Here is a 23516-nt window from a genome sequence, read left to right on the forward strand (position 1 = left end):
TTAAATATAGTAATAAATTTCTCTGAGCAGCTGGAGAGTGTGCGGCATGAGGTGGTCAACACGGACCTGGCAGAAGATGTTAGTTTAGCCAAGGCAGCCGTGGAGAAACACAAGCAGCTGCAGCTGCGGCTCACTAGTCCTGCCATTCGGGACCTCCACACTATGGGACATAGGCTTTTGCAGAGGTAAGTCTGCATTGAAAGCTTATTCGGTTTTGAAGCGGTAAATTTGTATTGAAAGGTTATTCGGTTTTACAGAGGTAAATTTGTATTGAAAGGGTATTTGGTTTTGCAAAGGTAAATCTGTATTTAATGTAGTATTTGAATAAATGAATGCCTGGTCTAGAGTCTGACCTGAGGTCGCCACGCACTCCAATTCTAAATATTTGTATTATCTTAGGACAAAATATTTTTATGATATTTTATCTCTATCTTTAATATCTTGAAGATATATTTGAATAAATCAAGGAAGTCATCGTGTATGACCAGTCTATAGCTTCAACAGGTCTTTAGGTTTGACATGCAGTAGGTGCGCACACCAATTCTAAATATTCCTATTGTCTAAGAACAGGATATGTTTAAGAAAGTAAAATTAAAGCTATCAATTAGAGTCCTAAAAATTTTGTTATAAGACCTATTACAGCTCAGCTTTTGTAGTCCATAATATCCAGTGGTCCTTTCTTATGTTGTTGTGTGTGATGAGCTGTCACATGAACAAAATTTTTATAGATGTTGATATTTTGCAGAGTTTGTGTGATGAATAAGTTTGCCTGTTATTGTGGAGTCTGCAAGAAATATCTTTGAAGAAAATTCAAGTAGAAAATCATTCAGCCTGATTTGTTTCTTATTGAAGTCTAAATAATTTTTTGAAAAACTGATTTTTTTCAAAACATTGAAGTGGTCACTTCCTCTTCATCTTCGACAAGTAGCCATTCAAATGATGAATTTAAAATAATCACGCTCAATATTACGAGATTCAAAGAAGTTTTTTCTATGCAGGCATACTTGGAGTCACATAATTCATCATATATTGAATAACTATTGATTGTATTGAACAGGCTGCAGTGCGATGAGAGTGTCAGCAGCAGTGGCGGCTACGATAGTGGCTACTCGGGCCGAGACAGCTCATCGTCTCTCATTCTGGCCAATCCTGATCTGCAGGCCTGCGTGCCCAGTGTGAGTTGCACTCTCTTTGTATAGCAAAAACTTGCAGACCTTGCCTGATCTGCAGGCCTGCGTGCCCAGTGTGAGTTGCACTCTCTTTGTATAGCAATAACTTGCAGACCTTGCCTGATATGCAGGCCTGCGTGCCCAGTGTGAGTGTTGCCCACATTGTATAGGAAAGACTCGTGCAGATTTGGCCTGATCTGCAGGCCGGCGTGCCCAGTGTGAGTTGCTCTCTCTTTGTATAACTAAGACTCCTGCAGACCTCTGCAGCACAGACTTCTATAGCACAGACTTCTGCAGACCTATAAACTCATGTGATGTCAATGTAAGATTATTTCTCTTCTTGCCCCTGAGAGTCACCATGCTAATTGCGTTTATATTGCAGATCATGAGGAGCCTATCGAGCGTGGAGACGTGCGTGGCTCGCGTGCAACAGTCCTGGATGAGCAAGAAACATCGCCTCGAGCAGTGCCTGCAGCTTAGGATGCTCGAGCAGGACGTCGAGAAGGTTTGGGGCTGTTCTGTCATAAATGTTTAAGAGTTCGTAACTCTTTAAGGTCAATCACTGATGGTTTTTCAAGCTTAACCAATTAATGACGGACAAGAAATGTGCCAATACGTGTAGTACTTAGGCTGCTACTTGTACTTAAACAAGTTTTCTGAGTCCAGCCTCTAGTCTCTACAGACAGTTGGTCTCCATAAAACCCTTCAAGTAACACGTTATGACGTTCACTATAGAACAATACTTATCGTGAGAACGCAATCGTCCATGTTTTGTCTAATTGCTACTAATTGGCTCATGCATATTTGCTTCTCCTTGCATCAGAAATACAATTTTTGTGCGATTATATTCATTTTACTGTTCCCCTAAGGAGTGTTTATGAGCGGTTTTGAGCTTATATTATATACCTATTTCAATCTCCATTGAAAAAATATTTATGTAAAATCCTGACCGGCTGTATCTCTTAAGCTTTGTGTGTCAAATTTCTGGCACACCAATGCATCGGAATGGCTGTGCTTACCTACAAATAATTACGATTGCATTACTGATAACTTGCTTGGTGAATAACTGTTCTCTAGCAGGTGTTGATTGTCTGAACGACATAAATGCCAACTTTCATCATTAATTATCCTACTGATGAACGACATTAATACCAACTCATTAATTATCCTACTGACGCAGATGTTTGACTGGCTCTACCACAATGCTTCAGACTGGCTGGGCTTACAAATAATTACAATTGCATTACTGATAACTTGCTTGGTGAATAACTGTTCTCTAGCAGGTGTTGATTGTCCGAACGACATTAATACCAACGCATTAATTATCCCACTGACGCAGATGTTTGACTGGCTCTACCACAATAGAGAAGAATTCCTCGTGAGCTACGTCGAGATCGGCCACACCTGCCACATGGCCAAGCATCTCCAGGAGTCACACTCGCAGTTCACTGTCGCGTGTCAGGTGAATATTACCGCCTGCCTGGTAACTAATACCGCCTGCCAGGCCAGGATTACTGCCTGCCAGGTAACTAATACCACCTGCCAGGCCAGGATTACTGCCTGCCAGGTAACTAATACCGCCTGCCAGGCCAGGATTACTGCCTGCCAGGTAACTAATGCCGCCTTCCTGGCTAGGTAGTATTGCCACCTTGCAGGTAATTATTACCGCCTGCCAGGCAAGTGTTACTGCCTGCCTGGCAAGTATTACCGTCTTTCAAGCAACTACCGGTATTAGTACCACCTTTCATGTAAGTATTACCACCTTCCGGCAAGCATTACCGCCTTGCAGGCAATTATCACGATTAGCCTTATGTAGGTACCCAAATTATCAATAACTTATTTTTCTGATTGCTTGATTTGTTTTAAGTGTTCATGATTTTGTGCAGAAAGTGTACCTGAATCTGAACAAGATCCTAAGTGTTGCACATCACCTCATCGAGTCTAACCACTACGCTGCCCAACACATAGCAACGCTGGCCACTAAACTTGATCAGGTGAGCATTACAGTCAAATAAACATTCCAATTTTGCATATTGTATGCCATGGTACAGGGAAAATTTTAATATACGTTGGTTTACTCCCACAATTTTTACTGGCACATAAAGCACAATTATTAAGTTCATATAAATAAAAGTAAATAGGAGTTGAAGTTAAAATTTAGGTTTAAATAAGGACTAAGTTACTCAATTTAAGTAGGGACTCTTATTCACTTTAGTAATGCTTATGTATTTCTGTATGGCAGGTGTGGAAGGAGTTTGCTGCTGGTCTTGATGAACGGTCTTCAGTGTTGGCTCTCAGCGTCATGTTCCATCAGAAGGCTGAACAGGTGCGGGTCAAGACAAATATTTACCTTCAATCATCGACGCAGTCTTTATAGTTTTGAGGGAAAATTGTGAATTTATGCTTTCAAACTACAATACTTTTTTGTCTATTAACTAGGTGATTTCTTCCAAATTGTGGCTTATTTATGGATGAATCTTTTGAACTACCAATCTATCAAGTAAAGAAATATGGTTTAACTCTGTTCTAACTATGTTCTACCTCTGTTCTACCTCAATTCTAACTATGTTCTACCTCTGTTCTACCTCAATTCTAACTATGTTCTACCTCTGTTCTATCTCAATTCTACCTCTTGAGTCCTCATGGTTGTTCTGCCCCGACAGTACATTGAGTCGGTGTCGGGCTGGCTGGAGTCTTGTTCTGTGTCGGGTCTCAGCAACGACATCCGCACACTTGAAACCAACATACATCTGCACCAGCAGCTGTATGAGACCATGTGTCAGGCGTACACTGAGGTGAGACCCCAGCAGCTGNCAGCTGTACCATAATGTACCACATACCGTGCAGGTGCACAGCACCAGCTGTACCATAATGTACCACATACCGTGCAGGTGCACAGCACCAGCTGTACCATAATGTATAATATACCGTGCAGGTGCACATCACCAGCTGTACCGTAATGTTCCCCATACCGTGCAGGTGCACAGCACCAGCTGTACCATAATGTATAATATACCGTGCAGGTGCACAGCACCAGCTGTACCGTAATGTTCCCCATACCGTGCAGGTGCACAGCACCAGCTGTACCATAATGTACCCCATACCGTGCAGGTGCACAGCACCAGCAAGAAGCTGCTGTACCAGCTGGATCACCTGGTCCAGATATGCAGCCAGCTGCGGCGTGACACGCCACTGCGCGCCAAACACGTGAGTTATGTTACTATTTGTGACCAGTGTTATACAACACTTTATTTTACATTGAAATAAATGATAAAAATATTCCGTGACCAGTTTTATCCAATGCTTTATATTACATTAGAATAAATGATAAAAATATTCAGTGACCAGTGTTATACAACACTTTATTTTACATTGAAATAAATGATAAAAATATTTCGTGACCAGTGTTATCCAATACTTTATATTACATTAAAATAAATGATAAAAATATTCCGTGACCAGTGATATACAATAACTCATATTACATTAAAATAAATGATAAAAATATTCCGTGACCAGTGATATCCAATAATTCATATTACATTAAAATAAATGAAAAAAATATGGGTCATCTCGACACTTTTCGTGTTGTTGTGAACAATGTTATCTGATAATTGATATGAATGTTATTTAAAAATCGGCATTTAATCACGACAGTTTGCGTCATGTAATCAGTGTTATCCGATAACATATAGCAATAAAGGATAAACCTCAGTGTCGTCATGACAGTTTTACTGTTCATCGTTGTTATCTGATCGTGGATAGCAATAAAATTTTAACTATATAAATCGCCATGATATTTTGGATATTGTCATGAAAAGTGTTACCTGAAAACAGATAACAAGCATTATTACTATTATTATTACCTGATAACAGATAACAATACAAATACAGGCGATAATATGAGAAAAAAATTTATAAATTTTCGATGTGGCATCTCAAAAATTCCGATGGGTGATAGTGCCAAAGTCTTCGGCTCCTTTGTTCTGTATAAAAATCCAGATATGTAAAGTTATTCATGTGTATTTACTCATAAACATTTGTACCTTCATTAATGCTGTTAATTTTTTCCCATCTGTGCCTCTTGTTTCTCTTAATAATTTTGATTTTTAAAATTTTTCAGAAGAAACCTCGTGGCAAGCCATCAGCTTATTCGGTAAGATACAAAACAATAAAAAAATATTGGAATTTAATTATTTATGAAATAAATTTCTGCATTTCAGTCCAGGCAATTTTGACTAGAAAGAGAAGTGATTCATTTTTTCCTGCTCCTCATTTATCTGTGTAAGTACTTATTGAGGTTACATATTTATCTCTTCATGAATATATATAGCTTTTATTGCCAGTATTGTGTATAAATTCTAGAAAAACTGTTCACTAGCCCTCGCAATTTATACATGAATATCAAGAAAATTCTATATTACTTAATGCTTTCAAGTTGAATAATTTTTCTGTTGGTTATTTTAGGAGTTTGAATGAACCTCCTGTGGTGTTTACGAGCTTGACACCAATTATTTTTTAATAAGGTTAACATTAGACAAGCAAGTCGCCATTGTAAGCCTAACGTTGACGTTAGACAAGCATGTCACTATTTTTAATTATTACATAACGTAATCAGTTTACAAGATTGTCCCCATGACAATTTACCCCGACGCTACGGTAGATTCCTTCGACCATTTTTTCACAACGTTAACATTTGACAAGCTCGTCATCATATTTAGTACCACGTTAACATTTGACAAGCTCGTCTTCATATTTAGTACCACGTTAACATTTGACAAGCTCGTCTTCATATTTAGTATAACGTTAACATATGACAAGCTCGTCATCATATTTAGTATATGGTTAATATTTGACAAGCTCGTCATCATATTTTAGTATAAGGTTAACATTTGACAAGTTTATCACTATGGCAGGTGACCCCGGACGGTAAGGTGGTCTACAGAGGGTCTCAGCAACAGCCCCAGCCTGGCAGCGGCTCAGGGTCTTCCTCAGCGTCCACGTCAACGAGCTCCACCCCGCAGCCTGGTGGGCATTTGCTCTAATTATGCTGCTCATAACTAGCTATTATGAGGCTTACTTTATTTAGAAATCATTATTAAGCATGGATTATTTGCAAGAAAATCAAATTAAAAGACCGTTTTTTATCATTCATCTTTTTATAATTAAGTATAATCACAAACAAAATATTGACAGGTAAAGGGAAGGGCGGCGTGGCTGTGGGGAGCCCTGCGAGCGACTACAGCGAGGGCGCGTCTCACGTGTTGGCCGTGATACACGAGATACTGGCGCACCACCGCGCCGTGGAGCAGCGCTGGACTGACAAGAAGCACCAGCTGCACCAGCGCCTGGCACTCAGACTCTTCCAGGAGGACGTCAAGCAGGTGCGTGATACGTAGGATACGTGCCGTGATACACGAGATACTGGCGCACCACCGCGCCGTAGAGCAGCGCTGGACTGACAAGAAGCACCAGCTGCACCAGCGCCTGGCACTCAGGCTCTTCCAGGAGGACGTCAAGCAGGTGCGTGATACGTAGGATACGTGCCGTGATACACGAGATACTGGCGCACCACCGCGCCGTCGAGCAGCGCTGGACTGACAAGAAGCACCAGCTGCACCAGCGCCTGGCACTCAGGCTCTTCCAGGAGGATGTCAAGCAGGTGCGTGATACGTAGGATACGTGCCGTGACACACGAGATACGTGGCATGTGGGATACGCGGCATATGTAGGATACGTGGCATGACACGTAGGATATGTGGCATGTGGGATACACGGCATACGTAGGATACGTGGCATGACACGTAGGATACGAGGATGCCAAACAGGTGCGTAACACGTGGACTGCTGATGTTCACTGTTCGCAGTGATGAAGATAGCATACAAGAAATTTATGTGTGCAAGTAATGGACTGTAGTGCAGGTAATGGCCAGACTGTAGTGCAGGTAATGGCCTGGACTGTAGTGGAGATATTGGATATTAAGAGGACCTTATCGGTCCAAAATCGACAGATTTGGCTTTTCCGGTTTTTAGTCTCATCTTAAAGCTGACATTCTGAGCTATCCAACGGTACCAAAACCATCTCTGTACGTTGATTTATGCTTTCAGGACAGATCCCGCAAGGGAGGGGGTTGGGGGAGTTCTTTCATATATAACATGGGGAATAATTCCCGTAGTGCACTATAAATAGCTAGTCTACAGACACACAGATCCAGTAACCTTGCTGCAGTCGTACGGGGTGGGTCTCGCGCCGTCGCTCGCACCATCCTTGACAGAACTTGAGCTCCTGTAACGTCAAGTCTCGCATCCCTGCCATCTTGAATGCCGATTTTAAGGCGCCCGGGACTTTGTTGCGCTGTCCTGAACATTCACACTTCTTGTGATGAGATATACACCACTACATTCACACTACAGCGATGAGATATACACCATTCGATCCGCTTTTAAAATATCTAGAGATTGTCGGGCCACTTTTTTAGATTTCGTTATAGTTTTGAAAATATTTTGAAAAGGGGGGGGGGAAATATTGGTATATTTCGAAAAATTATTTTTTTCAGAAAAATCGTCATAAAAAGAGAACCAAGAAAAAAATTGAAAAAGTGGCCCGAGAATCGCTAGATATGGTCTTTACGCATCGAATGACACGTGTCTCGATGTTGTAGCATGTGATTTGCAACAGTTAAAACTTTTTTTGAGTACCCCCTTTTTTGGCCGTTTTCTATGAATTTCACGTTTTCTTTCAATTTTTCGAATATTTTACACAAACAAAATAGTCTTAGAATTCTTTTATACATATGTATACCAAGTTTGGAGACGATCCTTCCATAAATATAGAAAATAGATTTTGACCGATAAGGTCCCCTTAATGGACTGTGCAGGTAATGGCCTGGACTGTAGTGCAGGTAATGGCCTGGACTGTAGTGCAGATAATGGATATTAATGGACTGTGCAGGTAATGGACTGGCTGGCGACGCACGGCGAAGTCTTCCTCTGCAAGAACCCCGGCGTGGGCCGCTGCCTTGCCAAGGCGCGCATGTACCAGAAGAGCCACGAGCACTTCGAGATGGTCGCGCAGGTGGGACATCAGCATGAACATTAGCGTGAACATGTCCACTAACACCAGCACTAGTACTAGCACCAACGTACGCTGGCACAATAGCACTATCTTGACAAACACTAGCACCAAGACTATCTATAGCACCAACGTATGCTGACACAAAAGCACTACCATATCGTGACCAGCACAAGAACTGCAATGCTCTCATTATGTTAATTAGCATTAATTTTCCGTTAGTTCATAGCATGTGAACAAATGCAAATTCAACGCAGGACCGCGTACTATTTAATAGAATTATTTAAAACGCTATTTTTTAAACGTAATATTTGGGTGAAATTATTTAAACCTATACTCTGTGTGAACTGTATTATTAATTGAAAATTTTCAACGTTTATATCAAGTAGAACCATACTTTTTGATTAAAGTTATGTAAACCTTTATTTCAGGTTGAACTCTTAACATTTATCGTAATTAAGACAATATGTAGTATTTATTTCACGTTGAACCTTCAACCTAAGTTTCTCCATAATTTCATACAGAATACGCGCGCAAAACTTTATTTACATTTGAACTTTTGCTCCTAAACACCATAATTGCATGAAATTATTTTAACATTTATTATTATAATTAAGATATAACCGACAACCTAAATGCTTTGTAATCTTGTGAAAATATTTCAATGTTTATTTCAAGTTGAACCATCAACCTAAGTCCATAATGTCATACTGAACACGCAAGCTAACTATTTATTTCAATTTTAACTTTTGTCCTAAACATCATAATCGCGTGAAATTTTACCATTTATTTGATGTTTACTTAAATGCTTTGTAATCTCGTGTGATTATTTCAATGTTTATTACAAGTTAAACCTTCAACCTAAGTCCACCATGATGTCATACAGAACACGCACGCTAACTAATTATTTCCAGTTGCAATTTTGGTGCTAAACACCACAATGCCGTGAAATTATTTCACCATTCATTTGACGTTTAACTGGCACCCTAAATGCATTGTAATCTTGTGTGATTATTTCAATGTTTATTTCACGTTGAACTTTAAACCCAAGTCCATCGTAATGTCATACAGAACATGTACACAAACGCGGAGAAGCTGCTACATTTATTTGACGTTTAACCGGCAACCTAAATGCTTTGTAATCTCGTGTGGTTATTTCAATGTTTATTTCAAATTAATATAATTAATGTAATTAATCACCGTAATGTCATACAGAACACGTACACCAACGCGGAGAAGCTGCTGCAGGCGGCGGAGGAGCTGGCCCACACTGGGGAGTGTAACCCGCAGGAGATCTACAACGTGGCCCAGCAGCTCGACAGCCACATCAGCTCCTTCGTCGCCAGGGTGCACCAACGTCGCCAGCTCCTCCAACTCGCCGTCTTCTTTTATAACCATGAGGCCGAGGTGATGCTTTCATTTATATGAGTGTTATAACCATGAGGCCGAGGTCACGCTAATTATTTTTGTTATAACCATAAGGCCGAGGTCACGCTAATTATTTTTGTTATAACCATAAGGCCGAGGTCACGCTAATTATTTTTGTTATAACCATGAGGCCGAGGTCAGCAGCTTAGGTATCCTGCAGCAGCTTAGGTATCCTGCAGCAGCTTAGGTATCCTTCAACATCTTGACAGAGTTAGGACGAACTCGTAACTATTTTTGAAAGCAATGTTCTATGTACAAAAGTTTTGAACGGTTTGGTCATTCCCTGCCTAGTTTGCTCATGTTTTTCTAGCACTCAATTGTTAGGCTTTTATGAGAACTTTAATGACGACGCGATGGATTGCTCTTCTCGTTGAATATTCATATTTGCTAAAATTTCTTTTACTTCACTCCCTGTATTAACATCAATTGCCCCTCAGAGCGATGATTGTATCAATGTTGACTCGTTACTATCATAGTAATGTTGCCCTCAGAGCAATGGGTGTAACGGAAGACAGCGGGTGCGGTTCGGACTTCAGTGGCAGGGGTGGAGGATTTATTATTTTAATTTAATATTATTAATCTTTACCTGTTAATATTATATACCTGCTAATAATGTTGCCCCTCAGAGCGATGGGTGTAACGGAGGACAGCGGGTGCGGCTCAGTGGCAGGGGTGGAGGAGGCGCTGGACAGGCTCGCCAAAGAACAGGTCGCCATCCAGAACGTCTGGACCGCCCGCAGGATAAAGCTGGATCTCCTGCACCAGCTCAGGCTCTTCCAGCGGCATGCTCATCAGGTGGGTGCTAATTAACCCATTAGTGTGTACTGTTTAATCCATTGCCAGTTAACGGTCCCTTAATTCACCCGTTATCTCCTAATCACTTAATCTGCCCACTATCTTCTATAAGACCATTAATCACTCGTCTCCCGGAATTTTCTGACCTCCAGTTAATCCTGTAACCCCATTAATCCCTTTACCCCCTGTAATGCATTAATCCCCCATCATTAATCTCTTTATCCACAGTAATCCCTTTACCCCCATTAATCCCTTTACCCCCATTAATCCCTGTACCCCCTGTAATCCATTAATCTCTCATCATTGATCCCTTTATCCATAGTAATACAGTAATCCCTTTACCCCCATTAATCCCTGTACCCCCAGTAATCCATTAATCTCCCATCATTGATACCTTTATCCATAGTAATACAGTAATCCCGTTACCCCCATTAATTAATCCCTGTACCCCCAGTAATCCATTAATCCTCCGTGCAGGTGCTGGAGTCTGTGGAGGAATGGACGCGCGACGCTGCGGTGTGCAGCGGCGGCAACAGCAGCAGCAGCAGCGGCAGCGGTGCAGCTGCTGCTGCTGCAGATGTGTTGGATGGACTGCAGCAGCACGAAGCTGAGCAGCTGCTGCTGCTGCACAACGAGAACATGGCGGCTGTGCAGCAGGAGGCGCTGCAGGCTCTCAGACGAGGGCACGAGATCATGCAGGTGCTGTTGACAATACATTTTTTCTCATGTAAAATGTATTCTGTGTATTTTTTTCTCATTTTTTCATGTTGAGCGTCAAATGTGTTAACATGAAGTGTCAACATAAACTAAATGTGTCGACAAGAACCAAATTACATTGTCGAATATAAATAAAATTGTGCATATAATGCTCAAATGCACATTTTTTATGTTCAGTGTCAAATGTGTTGACATGAAGATAAATGTCAAAATAAACTAACTAATGTGTCCACAAGAACCAAATTAAATTGTCGACATAAAATAAAATTGTGCATATGATGCTCAAATATGTACACTTTATATGTTGAGCGTCAAATGCGTTAACATGAGGATAAATGTCAACATAAACTAATGTGTCGACGTGATTCAAATTACATTGTCGACATTAATTAAATTGTGTGCTTATGATGCTCAAATGCACATTTTTTATGTTGTGCGTAAAATGTTTTGACACAAACGAAAATGTCAACATTAATATAACTTATGCAGGTTGGGCACAAAATGCATTTTTCTATGTTGAACATCGAATTTGGAACCAAAATTTCAACATTAAACCATGCATATCCCACACGAACATTTATATCTCACCTAATCTGGAAAAATACATAAAAACATTTTTTTTAACAATAGACAATAAATAAAATATATTTTTAAACTTTTTAAAAGAATTTCTGAAGCAATCAATAAATAAAATAATATTTCGAAGTATTTTTGAAACATTATAATGTATGGAAATATGTTACGTTGCAGCTACTGAAGACATCAGGCCTGGAGCTTGAGTGTGATGATAGCAGCGATGGTGAGGATGATGAGGCTGGTGATGACACCACCACCGCCGCCACCATCAGTTGTGGTGGTGGTCCCGCCACCATCACCGCCAGCATCGCCAGTGGCGGCAGTGGCGGGAGCGACACTCCCACCAACAGCGGCGGAGAAGACTCCAGTGGCAGCGGCGGTCCTGGTACGATCAATTTTAATATAAAGCTTTTAATGGCAAATTTTATTATTAATATGAAAATTCAATGTGAAATTGTATTTTCTAATATGAATAATATCAACAATAAAAGCAATACCAATAATTAATAACTATAATTACCGCTGTCATTTTTCGGTAAAAACAAGAAATTGAAGAAATTTTTTCCCCTATTTTGTTTTCTTTAAAAATCGTATTTGTCGCAGTTTGCGGGCCGGACTCGAGCAGCCGGCACAGCTACTGCAGCGGCGGTGGCGGCGATGGCGGCAGCAGCGGCGGTAGCAGCGTTGGCGGTGGAGGTGGCGGCGGTAACACGGTCACCGCCACCACCATCAGCAGTGGTGGACGGCGGACGACAAGGGACGGGTTGCCGTCCTCATCGGTGGGCGGCAGCGACAAGGTCTCGACGCTCGTGGAGCTGCTGCACGCCGCCCAGCTCAGGCTTGATGCCGTCGCTCTCGAGAAGCAGAACAAGCTTGAGCAGGTGCTTATATTGTTATATATTATATTGTTATGTATTATATATTATGTTGTCACGCAACATTTACACATAACAAGCTCGAGCAGGTCCACTTATATATTGTATTATGTATTATATATTATGTTGTCACGCAACATTTACTCATAACAAGGTCGTGCTGGTCCAGAAATTATTACCTAGGTAATATTGACTTTATTATTATATTACATTGTCATTGATTATATTTTATTGTCATTCCCTCAAGAAAATTTCTGTGAGACAAACGAAATTTAATCCAAAAAAATAATGCCAATTCTAAATCCGCATGAAGTTTTAATTTGAATTCAGTAATTTTTGTCAATACCCCGAACCCAATTTTATTTGTGCTGTTATCATTATTTTGTTCACAATATCCTTTTGTAATATCATCAGCTATTTATATCGACTGATGATATTGACTGATATTGACTGATATCGACTGATGATATCTTCAACTGACTAGATTATTAACTGATATTATCTACTGTTAATATCATCAAGGAATGATGGTACTAAAGCCTTTGATATGTGCAGGTGATCCAGCTGGGGCACTTCATGGACCAGGCTGGACAGGTGCAGCGCTGGATCCACTCAGGGGACGCTATGCTCCTCGCCAGCTTCAGCGTCCCCAACTGCCTGACGGAGGCCCACGCCATGTCCCAGGACCATCAGCAGTTCCAGGTCACTTATATTATTTTATTTTTAATTACGATTATTTAATATTTAGGATAATTCAATTACCACGCCATGTCCTGGCGTATAGTAAAAATTCCAAGTCAGCTTAATTGCCTCAGTTTTCGATTACAATTATAATACAATATTGACTGTTACCGCACCAGTTTCAGGTCAGGCAACCTCCCTCACTCTTTTGTTGTAGTTTAAAAACAATTACTGCTCAAGCACCACCAGCAGTTCGTATCTACGGCAAGTAGACAAAGGGTTAATGAGTTTAGTCTCGGATCTTATGGAGCTTTTGCCTTCTCAAGTTAAATCGTTACAGTGCTTTTAATATGATTTATATTAACGTGAACTCAGGTATCCGTGAGCTGAGGATTAAATAATACACGAGACTGACTCTTCAAGGTGTCCGATCATGTAGCGAATTGAGCGTTTTTATTTATTTTTATTTTATTTTTATTTTGTGTTTTTTATGTAAAATAGAAAGTCGAGGTTTTCTTCTAGTAAAAATTGACATACTTGTGTTCCGAGCAGGCAGGGAGTGGAGCGGTCTTCTATTGGTGTGTCCTTTATTTATTTATTTTTATTTGTGTTCGGGGCTGGTAGCAAATGGAACAATTTTTCTTGGTGTGTTGTTTATTTATTTATTTTTATTAGCGTTCGCAGCTGGTAAATAATAATAAATTGAATAAATTTTTTTCCGTTCAGGTGGCTATCGAGAAGACGCACGCGGCGGTGGTGCAGCTGAGGGAGCGAGCGGCTCAGCTGCAACACTGCAACTCCCAGCAGCTCATGGAAGTTAAGAACTCCGTCGCCAAGAACTGGGAGAACCTGGTCACCTGTGCTGAGGACAGGTGTGGTCAGGATGGTGATGATGGTGATGATAATAGTGATGAGTCATTGATAAGAACTGGGAGAATCTGGTCACCTGCGCCGAGGACAGGTGTGGTCAGGATGGTGATGATGGTGATGATAATAGTGATGAGTCATTGATAAGAACTGGGAGAACCTGGTCACCTGTGCCGAGGACAGGTGTGGTCATGATGGTCATAGTGATGAATCATAGCCAAGAGCTGGCAGAATCTGATTTTGAACTAATTCCTCCGCAGACATAAACTAGTGCAAAAACTAATTTCTTGGCTAACACCTAATAGTGAAAAAATCGAAGTCCTTACGAATTGCTCCACAGACACAAACTTGTGCAAAAACTAATTTCTTAGCAAACACCAACTAATGAAATAATCTAATTCCTTTCTCATTCCTCCGCAGACACAAACTAGTGCAGGCCTCGATCGCGTTCTACAAGACGGCCGAGCAAGTGTGTTCAGTGCTGGAGAGCTTAGAGCGCGACTACCGACGTGACGACGACTGGTGTCAGAAAGACGTCAGTGTTGAAGCAGGAATTTGTGATAAAGCTGCTGCCTTGCATCTCAGGATCGAGAAACATCAAGAGCAGAAAGAAAGCTTCCTAAGAGCGTGCACTCTGGCTCGCAAAACTGCCCAGACGTTTCTGAAGTACGCAAATCGTTCCCTTATGTACTATGGAGTTGAAGAAGAGGTTTACGGGCCTGAGAACAAAGTGCGTGCTATTCTTGATGATCTGATGGTGAAAGAAAACAATGTTTTGGAGTGTTGGACGGAAAAGAAACGTACTTTAGATCAGTGCGCTCAGTACGTGGAACTCGAGAACAACGGTAAAGTCGCCCTGGACTGGATCACACAAACGGGCGAAAAATATCTAGAGAGCCATACTAGTCTCGGAGAAACCAAAGAAGAGACGGAGCAGCTACTAAGGGAACACAATATGTTTAAAGTCACTGCCAAAGATACTAGGGAACACGTTAAGATGATTTTACAGCTCGCTGATAAGTTGGTAGAGAATGGCCACAAGCACGCTAGTGCTATCAGGGAATGGGTAGCGCGGGTGGATTTGTCTTATAAAAACTTCTCCGCGCGTATGGATAAGTACAGGATGCAGCTAGAAGGACGCTTGGGGATCTGCAGTGAGGAAAGCAAAGCTTCGTTGTCGTTGGATCGTCACAGCGATCCTTCTCTTGAACATAAGATGCAAGTGGCCGCTGTCGCCGACGCTAAAATGGAGATGAGTGAAGAAAAACGCCGGTCGGCGCGAAAGAAGGAGCTTATCATGAAGGAGCTTCTTGACACCGAAAGAACTTACGTCAAAGATCTGGAAATTTGCATCAGCTGTTATATGTATGAAACGCGGCAACCAACTGCGCCTAAAGCCCTGCAGGGCAAGGAACATATTATTTTCTGTAACATGGAAGAGATATTGCAATTCCATAAGAATACGTTTCTTCAGGAGCTCGAAAAATACAAAGCCATGCCTGAAGACGCCGGCCATTGTTTTGTGACGTACGCTCATAAGTTCGATATTTACGTTACGTATTGCAAGGCTCAGCCTGAGTCTAATAAACTTCTGGTTAACGATGCTGGTAATTTTTATGAAGAAGTTCAACGCAAGCACAACGTCGAACATCCTATACCTGCTTACTTAATCAAACCCGTACAGCGAATCACGAAATACCAACTCCTGCTTCGAGAGCTGCTTGCTTGCTGCGAGGAAGATACTCCCGGGGAAATAAGGGAGGGTCTCGAAGTCATGCAAAACGTTCCGAAGAAGGCAAACGATGCACTTCATTTGTCCATGCTGGAAGGATGTGATATTCCTATCGACAAACTCGGCGACGTCATCCTCCAGGATTCCTTCCAGGTGTGGGATCCGCGGCAACTGCTGCGTAAACATCGCGAACGCCACGTCTTCCTCTTCGAACATCACGTGGTCTTCTGCAAGGAGGTCAAGGAGCAGACCAACTCAGGGTCTGGGTCTTCTGGAGGACCACAGTCTGGCGCCTCGACCAAGTATCAATACAAGCAACGTTTGGTCACGGCTGAACTGGGACTTTCAGAGCACAGCGAGGGAGATGAATGTAAATTTGCATTGTGGGGCGGCTCCCGGACTGGTACTCACGACTCCAAGATGATTCTAAGGGCGAATTCTGTGGAGAGTAAACAGATTTGGGTTCGGAAGTTACGTCAAGTCCAGCAAGATTCATACCTGAGCAATCACCTCGCCAAGACCACGGCCGCTGTGTCCTCATCGTCTATCAAGTCCTCGTCATCGAGCCTCGCAAGCCAGTCTAGCAAGACCACGTCACTCAAGTCGAGCTCTGCTAAGACCGCCTCAAGTGGCAGCGTCGTGGCCAGTCCAAGTGGCGGCCGCAAGAATGTGGCTAACGCCACAGTGGCGGTAATGGCCGCCACTGCCACTGCTGGCGGTGGCAAGTTAGAGGCCACTCGCCACAGCGCCTCTATACGGTCAGCGCCTCCCAATTCCTCCAAGAACAAGAATAACTACAGAGCCGCGGAGGACCTCGAGCCGCCGGCCGTCGCAGCTGATCGGGTGTCGCTCATGTCCTTCGCTTCCGACTCCTCCAGCGGGGTGAGTACATAGACTATAGTGGTACCTCTACACTACAGTGGTACCTCTACACTACAGTGGTACCTCTACACTACAGTGGTACCTCTACACTACAGTGGTACCTCTACACTACAGTGGTATCTCTGCACTACAGTGGTACCTCGACTTAAGAACGCCTCAACTTGCAAACTTTCTCATACACTAATCGGAAATTCGAGTTCTTTTTTGCCCCACGTACGAACATGTCTGCTTGCGAACCGAATTTCAGAACCGATTCTGTGCTACATTTCATTTACCAATTGTGTTAATTCACATTAAATACTAATATTGCTTACAGATACGAACTCTTTTCACACGTAAAAACTCAGTCACGGAACAAATTAAACTCGTAAGTCGAGGTATCACAGTAAACTTAATTTACCTATTTACTACTACGTTTATTAATACATAATGTATTTATCACTTCGTTTATGAACAACAGAATTTATGTAATGTTTTATTTCGTGTTATAAATTATCTTGAAGTCTTCTATGTTCTAAAAGGGAAAGAATTTCTTAGTTTTTAGATAATAAGTATCGATCGATCAACTAGGACTTGCATTATATTATTGAAAGAGGAAATCTGGAAAACATAAGTGTTGTGTTATTTGAGAGTTTCAAATTCTTGGTTTAGACCCGCGGAAAGCAAAATATTTATAAAATGTTAACAATTTATTAAAAATTAAGTTGAATGAATTCATTGATATTAATGATTAAAAATGTTTCACATGAATGACTTGGTATTGGGCGATCAATTCAATGCAAAGAGTTCCGCTGTTTCAAACCAAAAGCGATTAAAAGATAGATGGTGAAAATTTGGATTTTGCGTTCATTTGTTTTAAGAGAAGATACAAGTTTTCTTTATATATATCTGCCTGCCTTAAACCAAAAGTAAGTAAAAAAATATCTATTAGAATTTTTTTATGATAAGTAACATTTTTCTATATTGTATCTATCTGCCCTAATTTAGAAAAGAGGGGTTTTCACGCGGCAGTATTGATCATATTTGACTAGGACGAATTTCCTAAAAAAAATCCGGATGTTCGTCAAAAGTTTATTATTGATGAAAAAAGAATAAGACCTTGGCGGATATTTTTCTTCCAGTTATTCGAAGACCTCATTCGGGTCTTGATGTGCTCAGGTCATGTAATGAAAGCAGTGAATCCCAATGTTTTTACTTTTTACTTTTTACTTACTTTTTTTTTACTTACTTTTTACTTACTTTTTACTTTTTCATTACTTTTCTGTAGCGCATAACTTCGTAATTACTCTTAATTTCTAACCATGCATAAAAATTCTCAATTTTTTAAGGAAAATGGTTTTTCAAAATATAATTTGCAAAACTTCAGTGCAAATAAAAATTTTTGGCATTGAGACAAACATACGCTGCTGGTGACACGCGTCACTGCTTGAGACAAACATACGCTGCTGGTGACACGCGTCACTGCTTGTGACAAACATACGCTGCTGGTGACACGCGTCTCTGCTTGAGACAAACATACGCTGCTGGTGTAATGCCGTACCGGTGACATGCTAGTGATGGTTTAGCCAAGGCAGTTGGTGCAGATGACGTAGCCGTTCTTTGTGCCACAGCAGCAGCGCCACAGCAGCAGTGCCTAGCTCAGCAGCAATGCCTTGCTCAGCTGCAGTGCCACAGCAGCAGTGCCCCGGTTGCAGTGCGACGCGTGCTGTGGTGTCGGCAGTGTAGCTTCATCTGGTGATGCTCTGTCACTTCAGATGGAAGAGAGGCTGCAGTTCTCGTATTGCTTCTAAACTGTGATTTAACGCCTTGTTTTTGTTGGGTGCTTCGTGGAGAGAGAAGTCATATACATATATACCTCTTCTATATCATATATACATCTCCTATATCATATACCTATATATACCTCTTCTATATCATAACTATTTACCTTCTATATAACTTCTATGTCATACCTCTTTCTAGTTTCATTCAATTTCGTAATCCTTTTTTGTGTTTCGTCAATTCTCCACGTGATTTATTTTTTAATTTTCGTTCTTTGACCGTATTTAAAAGTTTGAGCATATGACATCTTATTCATACTTTTTAAGGGTTATCAATCCGAAGATCATATTCTTTCTTTTTACGACATCATCCCGTTTGTTGATCATCAAGCAATTCTGCAGAATTGAGTATTGTTATCTTCATTGTTTTTTTGTTTTTATTCTGATGTTTTTTCACATTTCTTGAACTAAAGTTAATTTTATCTATGGTGTTCTTACAATGTCAAGATCCATTTCATATTACGTGCATTAAACGTCTTCACTCCACTTTTTTCTTGCGATATTATCTTATCTCAAGTTTTCTCTTTTTCTACTATTTTTATCATTACCCATCACTGCTCATGTCATTTAGTTTTACTTATTACATGCTAAGTTATAACTTGAATAAGTTATAACTTGCTTTCTTCATCTTTTTCCTGTTGTTTATTACCTACCGTTCATTACTTATGTCAAGTTATTATAGTCACTTTCTTCACCATCCGCCAGGTCTCTCAGTAGCAGCGTGAGATTTATAAGTGATTGCTAGGCTTGAGTCCATTGTAGCGGCGTGTCAAAATTAGCAGCCAATGTTAGCTAGACAAACATGTTTGCTCTGGCCGAGCTCTGTTGGACACACAAGGAAGCTCAGCTCCTTGTCCCTAATATTATTTTTTCTCCCTTGCAACTGATCTATAAAAAGGCTTCATGTAAACGCGCCGTGAACCTGCCCCCTTAGTTTGCCAGGACTGGGCGTCGTTTGTCGCTTGCTTCTCTCTAGATGCGAGAGAGTAGTGCTAGTTAGGAGTGTTATATTTTTTATTATTAATTATTTACAATTAAGAATTATTTACATAAAATCTAGCCTGAATTCTATCACAGTTATGGATTTTTCATGCTCTTTTAGAGTAACTTTGTGCGGCTACTGATATCACTCTTTGTGTGTATTTGAAAATAGTTCTTAGTTAATTAGCATTTTGAAAACTATTTTTTTTTTCGGTGAAAAGATTCGAAAAAAAATGCATGGTAACTATTCTCTATCGCTATTTACCGTATCAGACTCGATTGAATTTTTTCAAGTCTTTATTTTTTAGAATTAGCTTGCTTTCTACTCTGTTTCTCCTTTTTGATCTCGATCATGTTTATGAAAAATTATATACGTTATTCTAGACATTTCGCCAGAAGTTTTTATCATTCATGCATTCATTCAGTTTTGCCTTTCAATTTTCAGTTTTATGTCATTCATGTAGTTTTGTCATTCGCATTATATTCTCTTACACTTAGTCTTTTTGAGAATGTTTATTTATTTACGCAGGCGTTTTTTAACAATTTCAATTTTATTTGCCGATATTCACTCTATTATAATTAGATAGATAGTTTCATTACTTCTCTACTACTCGTCACTTGTTACTAGTCACACGTTACTAGTCACTTGTCACTCGTCACTTGTCACACGTCACGTGTCATATGTCACTCGTCACACCTCACTCGCCATTCGTCACTCGCCATTCGTCACACGTCATTCGTCACACGTCACTTGTCACTCGTCAAGACGACGCAGCTTGACGCCGGCACGTCTTGACGACCTGCCAACACCGCGGGACTCGCGCGTGTGACTTAGAAGCCTGTAACATATGTCATGTATATTTTGTCTGGCATACTGGCCGTAATATCTGCCGTATTGTCTCTGGCATGACTGCCGCAATATCTGCCGTATTGTCTCTGGCATGACGGCCGCAATATCTGCCATATTGTCTCTGGCATGACTGCCGCAATATCTGCCATATTGTCTCTGGCATGACGGCCGCAATATCTGCCATATTGTCTCTGGCATGACGACCGTAACATTCGTCCTCTTGTCTCTGTCACAATCATGTTTCCAGCTCCACGTTGACCAGAAAATTTCTGATAAAATGTTATTATTATTAATATCGGCTATTTCGTTTACTGAAGAGATAATAAAAACGAATGCGTAATAACTCGAGATGCCAGCAGCAACTTCTGTCAGACGATATAACAAAAATGATTTGTTTCGAATGATGGGGATTACCTTAACAAGTATAAATATACGGAACCTTTTTTTCAGAGATTTCCATTCATATAAATATCTGTTTGATCAATGTCAGCGATTCTTTTGGTACTTATTTATTGTGATTCAGTTTATGAGTATGATTTTTCGTAAAGTGACGCGTTGTTTCAGTGTGGTGCAAAGAAAACTGCGTTTAATTTAAATATCCAGCTCAGTGAAGCACTCTGTCCTGAAGGCTCGTTGCTTGGTGAACAAGTGCTCCCTGATGTGCTTCAAAATTTACCCAAAATGCTAACTGCAATCTTACCCTAAACGTGAGCCCAAATCTAACCGTAAAAGTGTGATTCAATTGTTACCCTGAGCGAGCTTAAATCTTACCCTAAATGCGTACCTAAATCTTACTCTAAACGCCGGACTGCCAATGTAGGATCGTCTAGATACCTGGAAAATAAAATTATAAAATTAAGGCTGGCTGTGAGAAAATATCATTGACATAGAAAATAACTTGAAGAAAAGGCTGGAAGGAAATGTAATTGAAATCTGAGGCAAATAAGAGCTTGAGGGAGAATCACTCTCAAGTGTAACCTATTATGAACCTAATGACGATGGAATTCAATGCAAATAAAAAGTCGAAATCGACCGTGAGTAGGACGTCGAAATTTACTGCAAAAAGTGATTCAGAAACGATGATATCTGTAAATGTGAACGAAATTAATGAAAAACATTGCGCGATTCGCTCTAATAGTTGTCCACCTCCCGCTGGTGTAGTTACGAAAGCCTTGCATGGTTTATTGTTAAGGCAGACGAACCTAGAAACCAATGCTTGGACTGGAGTCAAAACGTGCAGTTATTCAGCGATGAATCATGACGAATGTTTGGATCCACCGCAATACCTCTCACCCGTCCAGCCGGAATCGTCCATACTTACCAGAGCCGAATCTTCCTTGTCTGCAAATTTGAAATTACTTGCGGGTGAAAAGAAAGAATCCAAGAGCCTTATAAGGACTTTAAGCCTTCGGGTTTTACGAACGATAAATAATGAAAAGCCAAACGCTTCTGTTGATAACAAAACTCTTACATTTTTTCCGCCTAAGATTGGCGTAAGTCATAGTATCCAAGTGGATACCAAACCTGGCTTTTCCAAATTATTTCTTCGTAGAATGGCATCCAAAAATATCAATGGCAGTTCCACTGCGTGTGAAAGTAGAAATAAATTGCTTGTTTCTTCGGCTTCGTCATGCTATTCAACGAAAACAAATTCAGAATGTTGTCCACTTGCCTGCGATATCAGCCCGTCTGACTGCATTACTACTGGTTCTTGTAAATTGGATGTCGAAGAAGTACCGTTCCAAAATTTTCTGGATGTTTTGAGATTTCCTCCTTTTCAGTATCCATTTCATACATGCGAAAATTCCGAAATGCATTTGAGCTCCTGGACACGTCATTCGTCTGAAAAATTTTCAAGTAAAGCAGTAGCAACTTCCAAAGTTAGTGAAGCTAAGAAAATAGACACAATGAAGAGCATTATTTTCAATCTTAACGATTCTGAAGTTGTGATTGAGGCATCTGTAAACGAAGGGTTGGATCTAGAGTGCACAGGAAGTAAGCGTGCCGAATGCTTATCTGAAATACGAAGCGTCTTTCCTAACAAAGAAGATAAAAACTGCCATGCAAATAACGAAGATGTACATAGAAATGATATCCTTGTACTAGGAAACAATGGTTCTTGTGTTTCGGCGGCGAATTCCAGACATTCACTAATTCACACGCTTTGCCAATCTGCTGATGTGACCACCAGTTTGGTGAGACGTGGCTATAGTGCTCTCTGTATTATAATTCATAATACCTATTATTATTTATCTTATTAATAATACCTGTTATTATTATCGTCCATATTATTAATCATAACACACCAAATCATACCAAATGCGGTCGACTAGCAATTATTCAATTACGGTCACTGACATGTCGTTTGAATTTCGCCAGCTGTTTCTCACTTCATATGTTTGTGTTAGGAAATTCAGTAAATTTCATATATCTCTCATGGACATGAGGCCATCCCGCAACTGTGGCTCATAATTTCAAAGATGTTCTTGCTTTTTAGTCGCATTCGAAATTGGTGGTACAAATAGTGCAACAAGCATTTTATTTCCAATCATTAAATAAAATCCAAACATTAAATTTCCATTCGAAAATCGCACTAAATTTTTAAATCTCATTCGTCAACGTCTAGAAATTGTTTTGAACGATGCGCATGCCACGCGATGTAGGAGATGGACAAGAAGAAAACTCCAATAGGTGTTGGATAAAAAGTCTACGTCAAGCTTGTCATTTATTTAAACAGGTTCTGGTGTACTGTCGATGTCGATTCTTTAAATTGGATGCAGGTCATGTTACACTGATTTCTGTAAATTTTTCACATTATAATTATACTGTCGACGTCAAATGAGCCCAGGTTTAAAACCTACGAGTTTATATGACGCGAAAATTTCCAGATTTACGAACGGCGGCGCCTAGATTTGAATTGAATTTTTATGTACGAACACATTTTATCACTTGAAAAATTTTCTTCGTCTCTTGATGGCGCAATATCTGCATCATTTAATTTAAAACCTGTTTTCTTGGATAACAAGAAATAGTTGCTTTTGTTGATTTGTCAGAGGTATAATCAAGTTCGC

General features: G+C 40.5%; 1 protein-coding gene across 1 annotated transcript in view; it reads left to right on the forward strand.

Annotated features, from left to right (window-relative positions):
• Window positions 1-23516, forward strand: part of LOC108668429 (triple functional domain protein) — a 105034-nt gene that overhangs the window by 3587 nt on the left and 77931 nt on the right. Inside the window, exons 5-25 of the mRNA XM_047885322.1 lie at window positions 31-185; window positions 1058-1175; window positions 1552-1674; window positions 2509-2631; window positions 3056-3163; window positions 3412-3495; window positions 3833-3964; window positions 4281-4376; window positions 5293-5325; window positions 6086-6197; window positions 6366-6553; window positions 8122-8244; window positions 9457-9648; window positions 9800-9837; window positions 10296-10464; window positions 10942-11163; window positions 11932-12142; window positions 12361-12638; window positions 13188-13334; window positions 14040-14185; window positions 14601-16794. Of these exons, the coding sequence (XP_047741278.1) occupies window positions 31-185; window positions 1058-1175; window positions 1552-1674; window positions 2509-2631; window positions 3056-3163; window positions 3412-3495; window positions 3833-3964; window positions 4281-4376; window positions 5293-5325; window positions 6086-6197; window positions 6366-6553; window positions 8122-8244; window positions 9457-9648; window positions 9800-9837; window positions 10296-10464; window positions 10942-11163; window positions 11932-12142; window positions 12361-12638; window positions 13188-13334; window positions 14040-14185; window positions 14601-16794 (4992 nt within the window). The remainder of the gene's footprint in view (window positions 1-30; window positions 186-1057; window positions 1176-1551; window positions 1675-2508; window positions 2632-3055; window positions 3164-3411; window positions 3496-3832; window positions 3965-4280; window positions 4377-5292; window positions 5326-6085; window positions 6198-6365; window positions 6554-8121; window positions 8245-9456; window positions 9649-9799; window positions 9838-10295; window positions 10465-10941; window positions 11164-11931; window positions 12143-12360; window positions 12639-13187; window positions 13335-14039; window positions 14186-14600; window positions 16795-23516) is intronic.

The sequence above is a fragment of the Hyalella azteca genome, unplaced genomic scaffold (assembly GCF_000764305.2).
Source record: "Hyalella azteca isolate HAZT.00-mixed unplaced genomic scaffold, Hazt_2.0.2 contig17590, whole genome shotgun sequence".
In the NCBI taxonomy this organism is placed as follows: Eukaryota; Metazoa; Arthropoda; class Malacostraca; order Amphipoda; family Hyalellidae; genus Hyalella; species Hyalella azteca.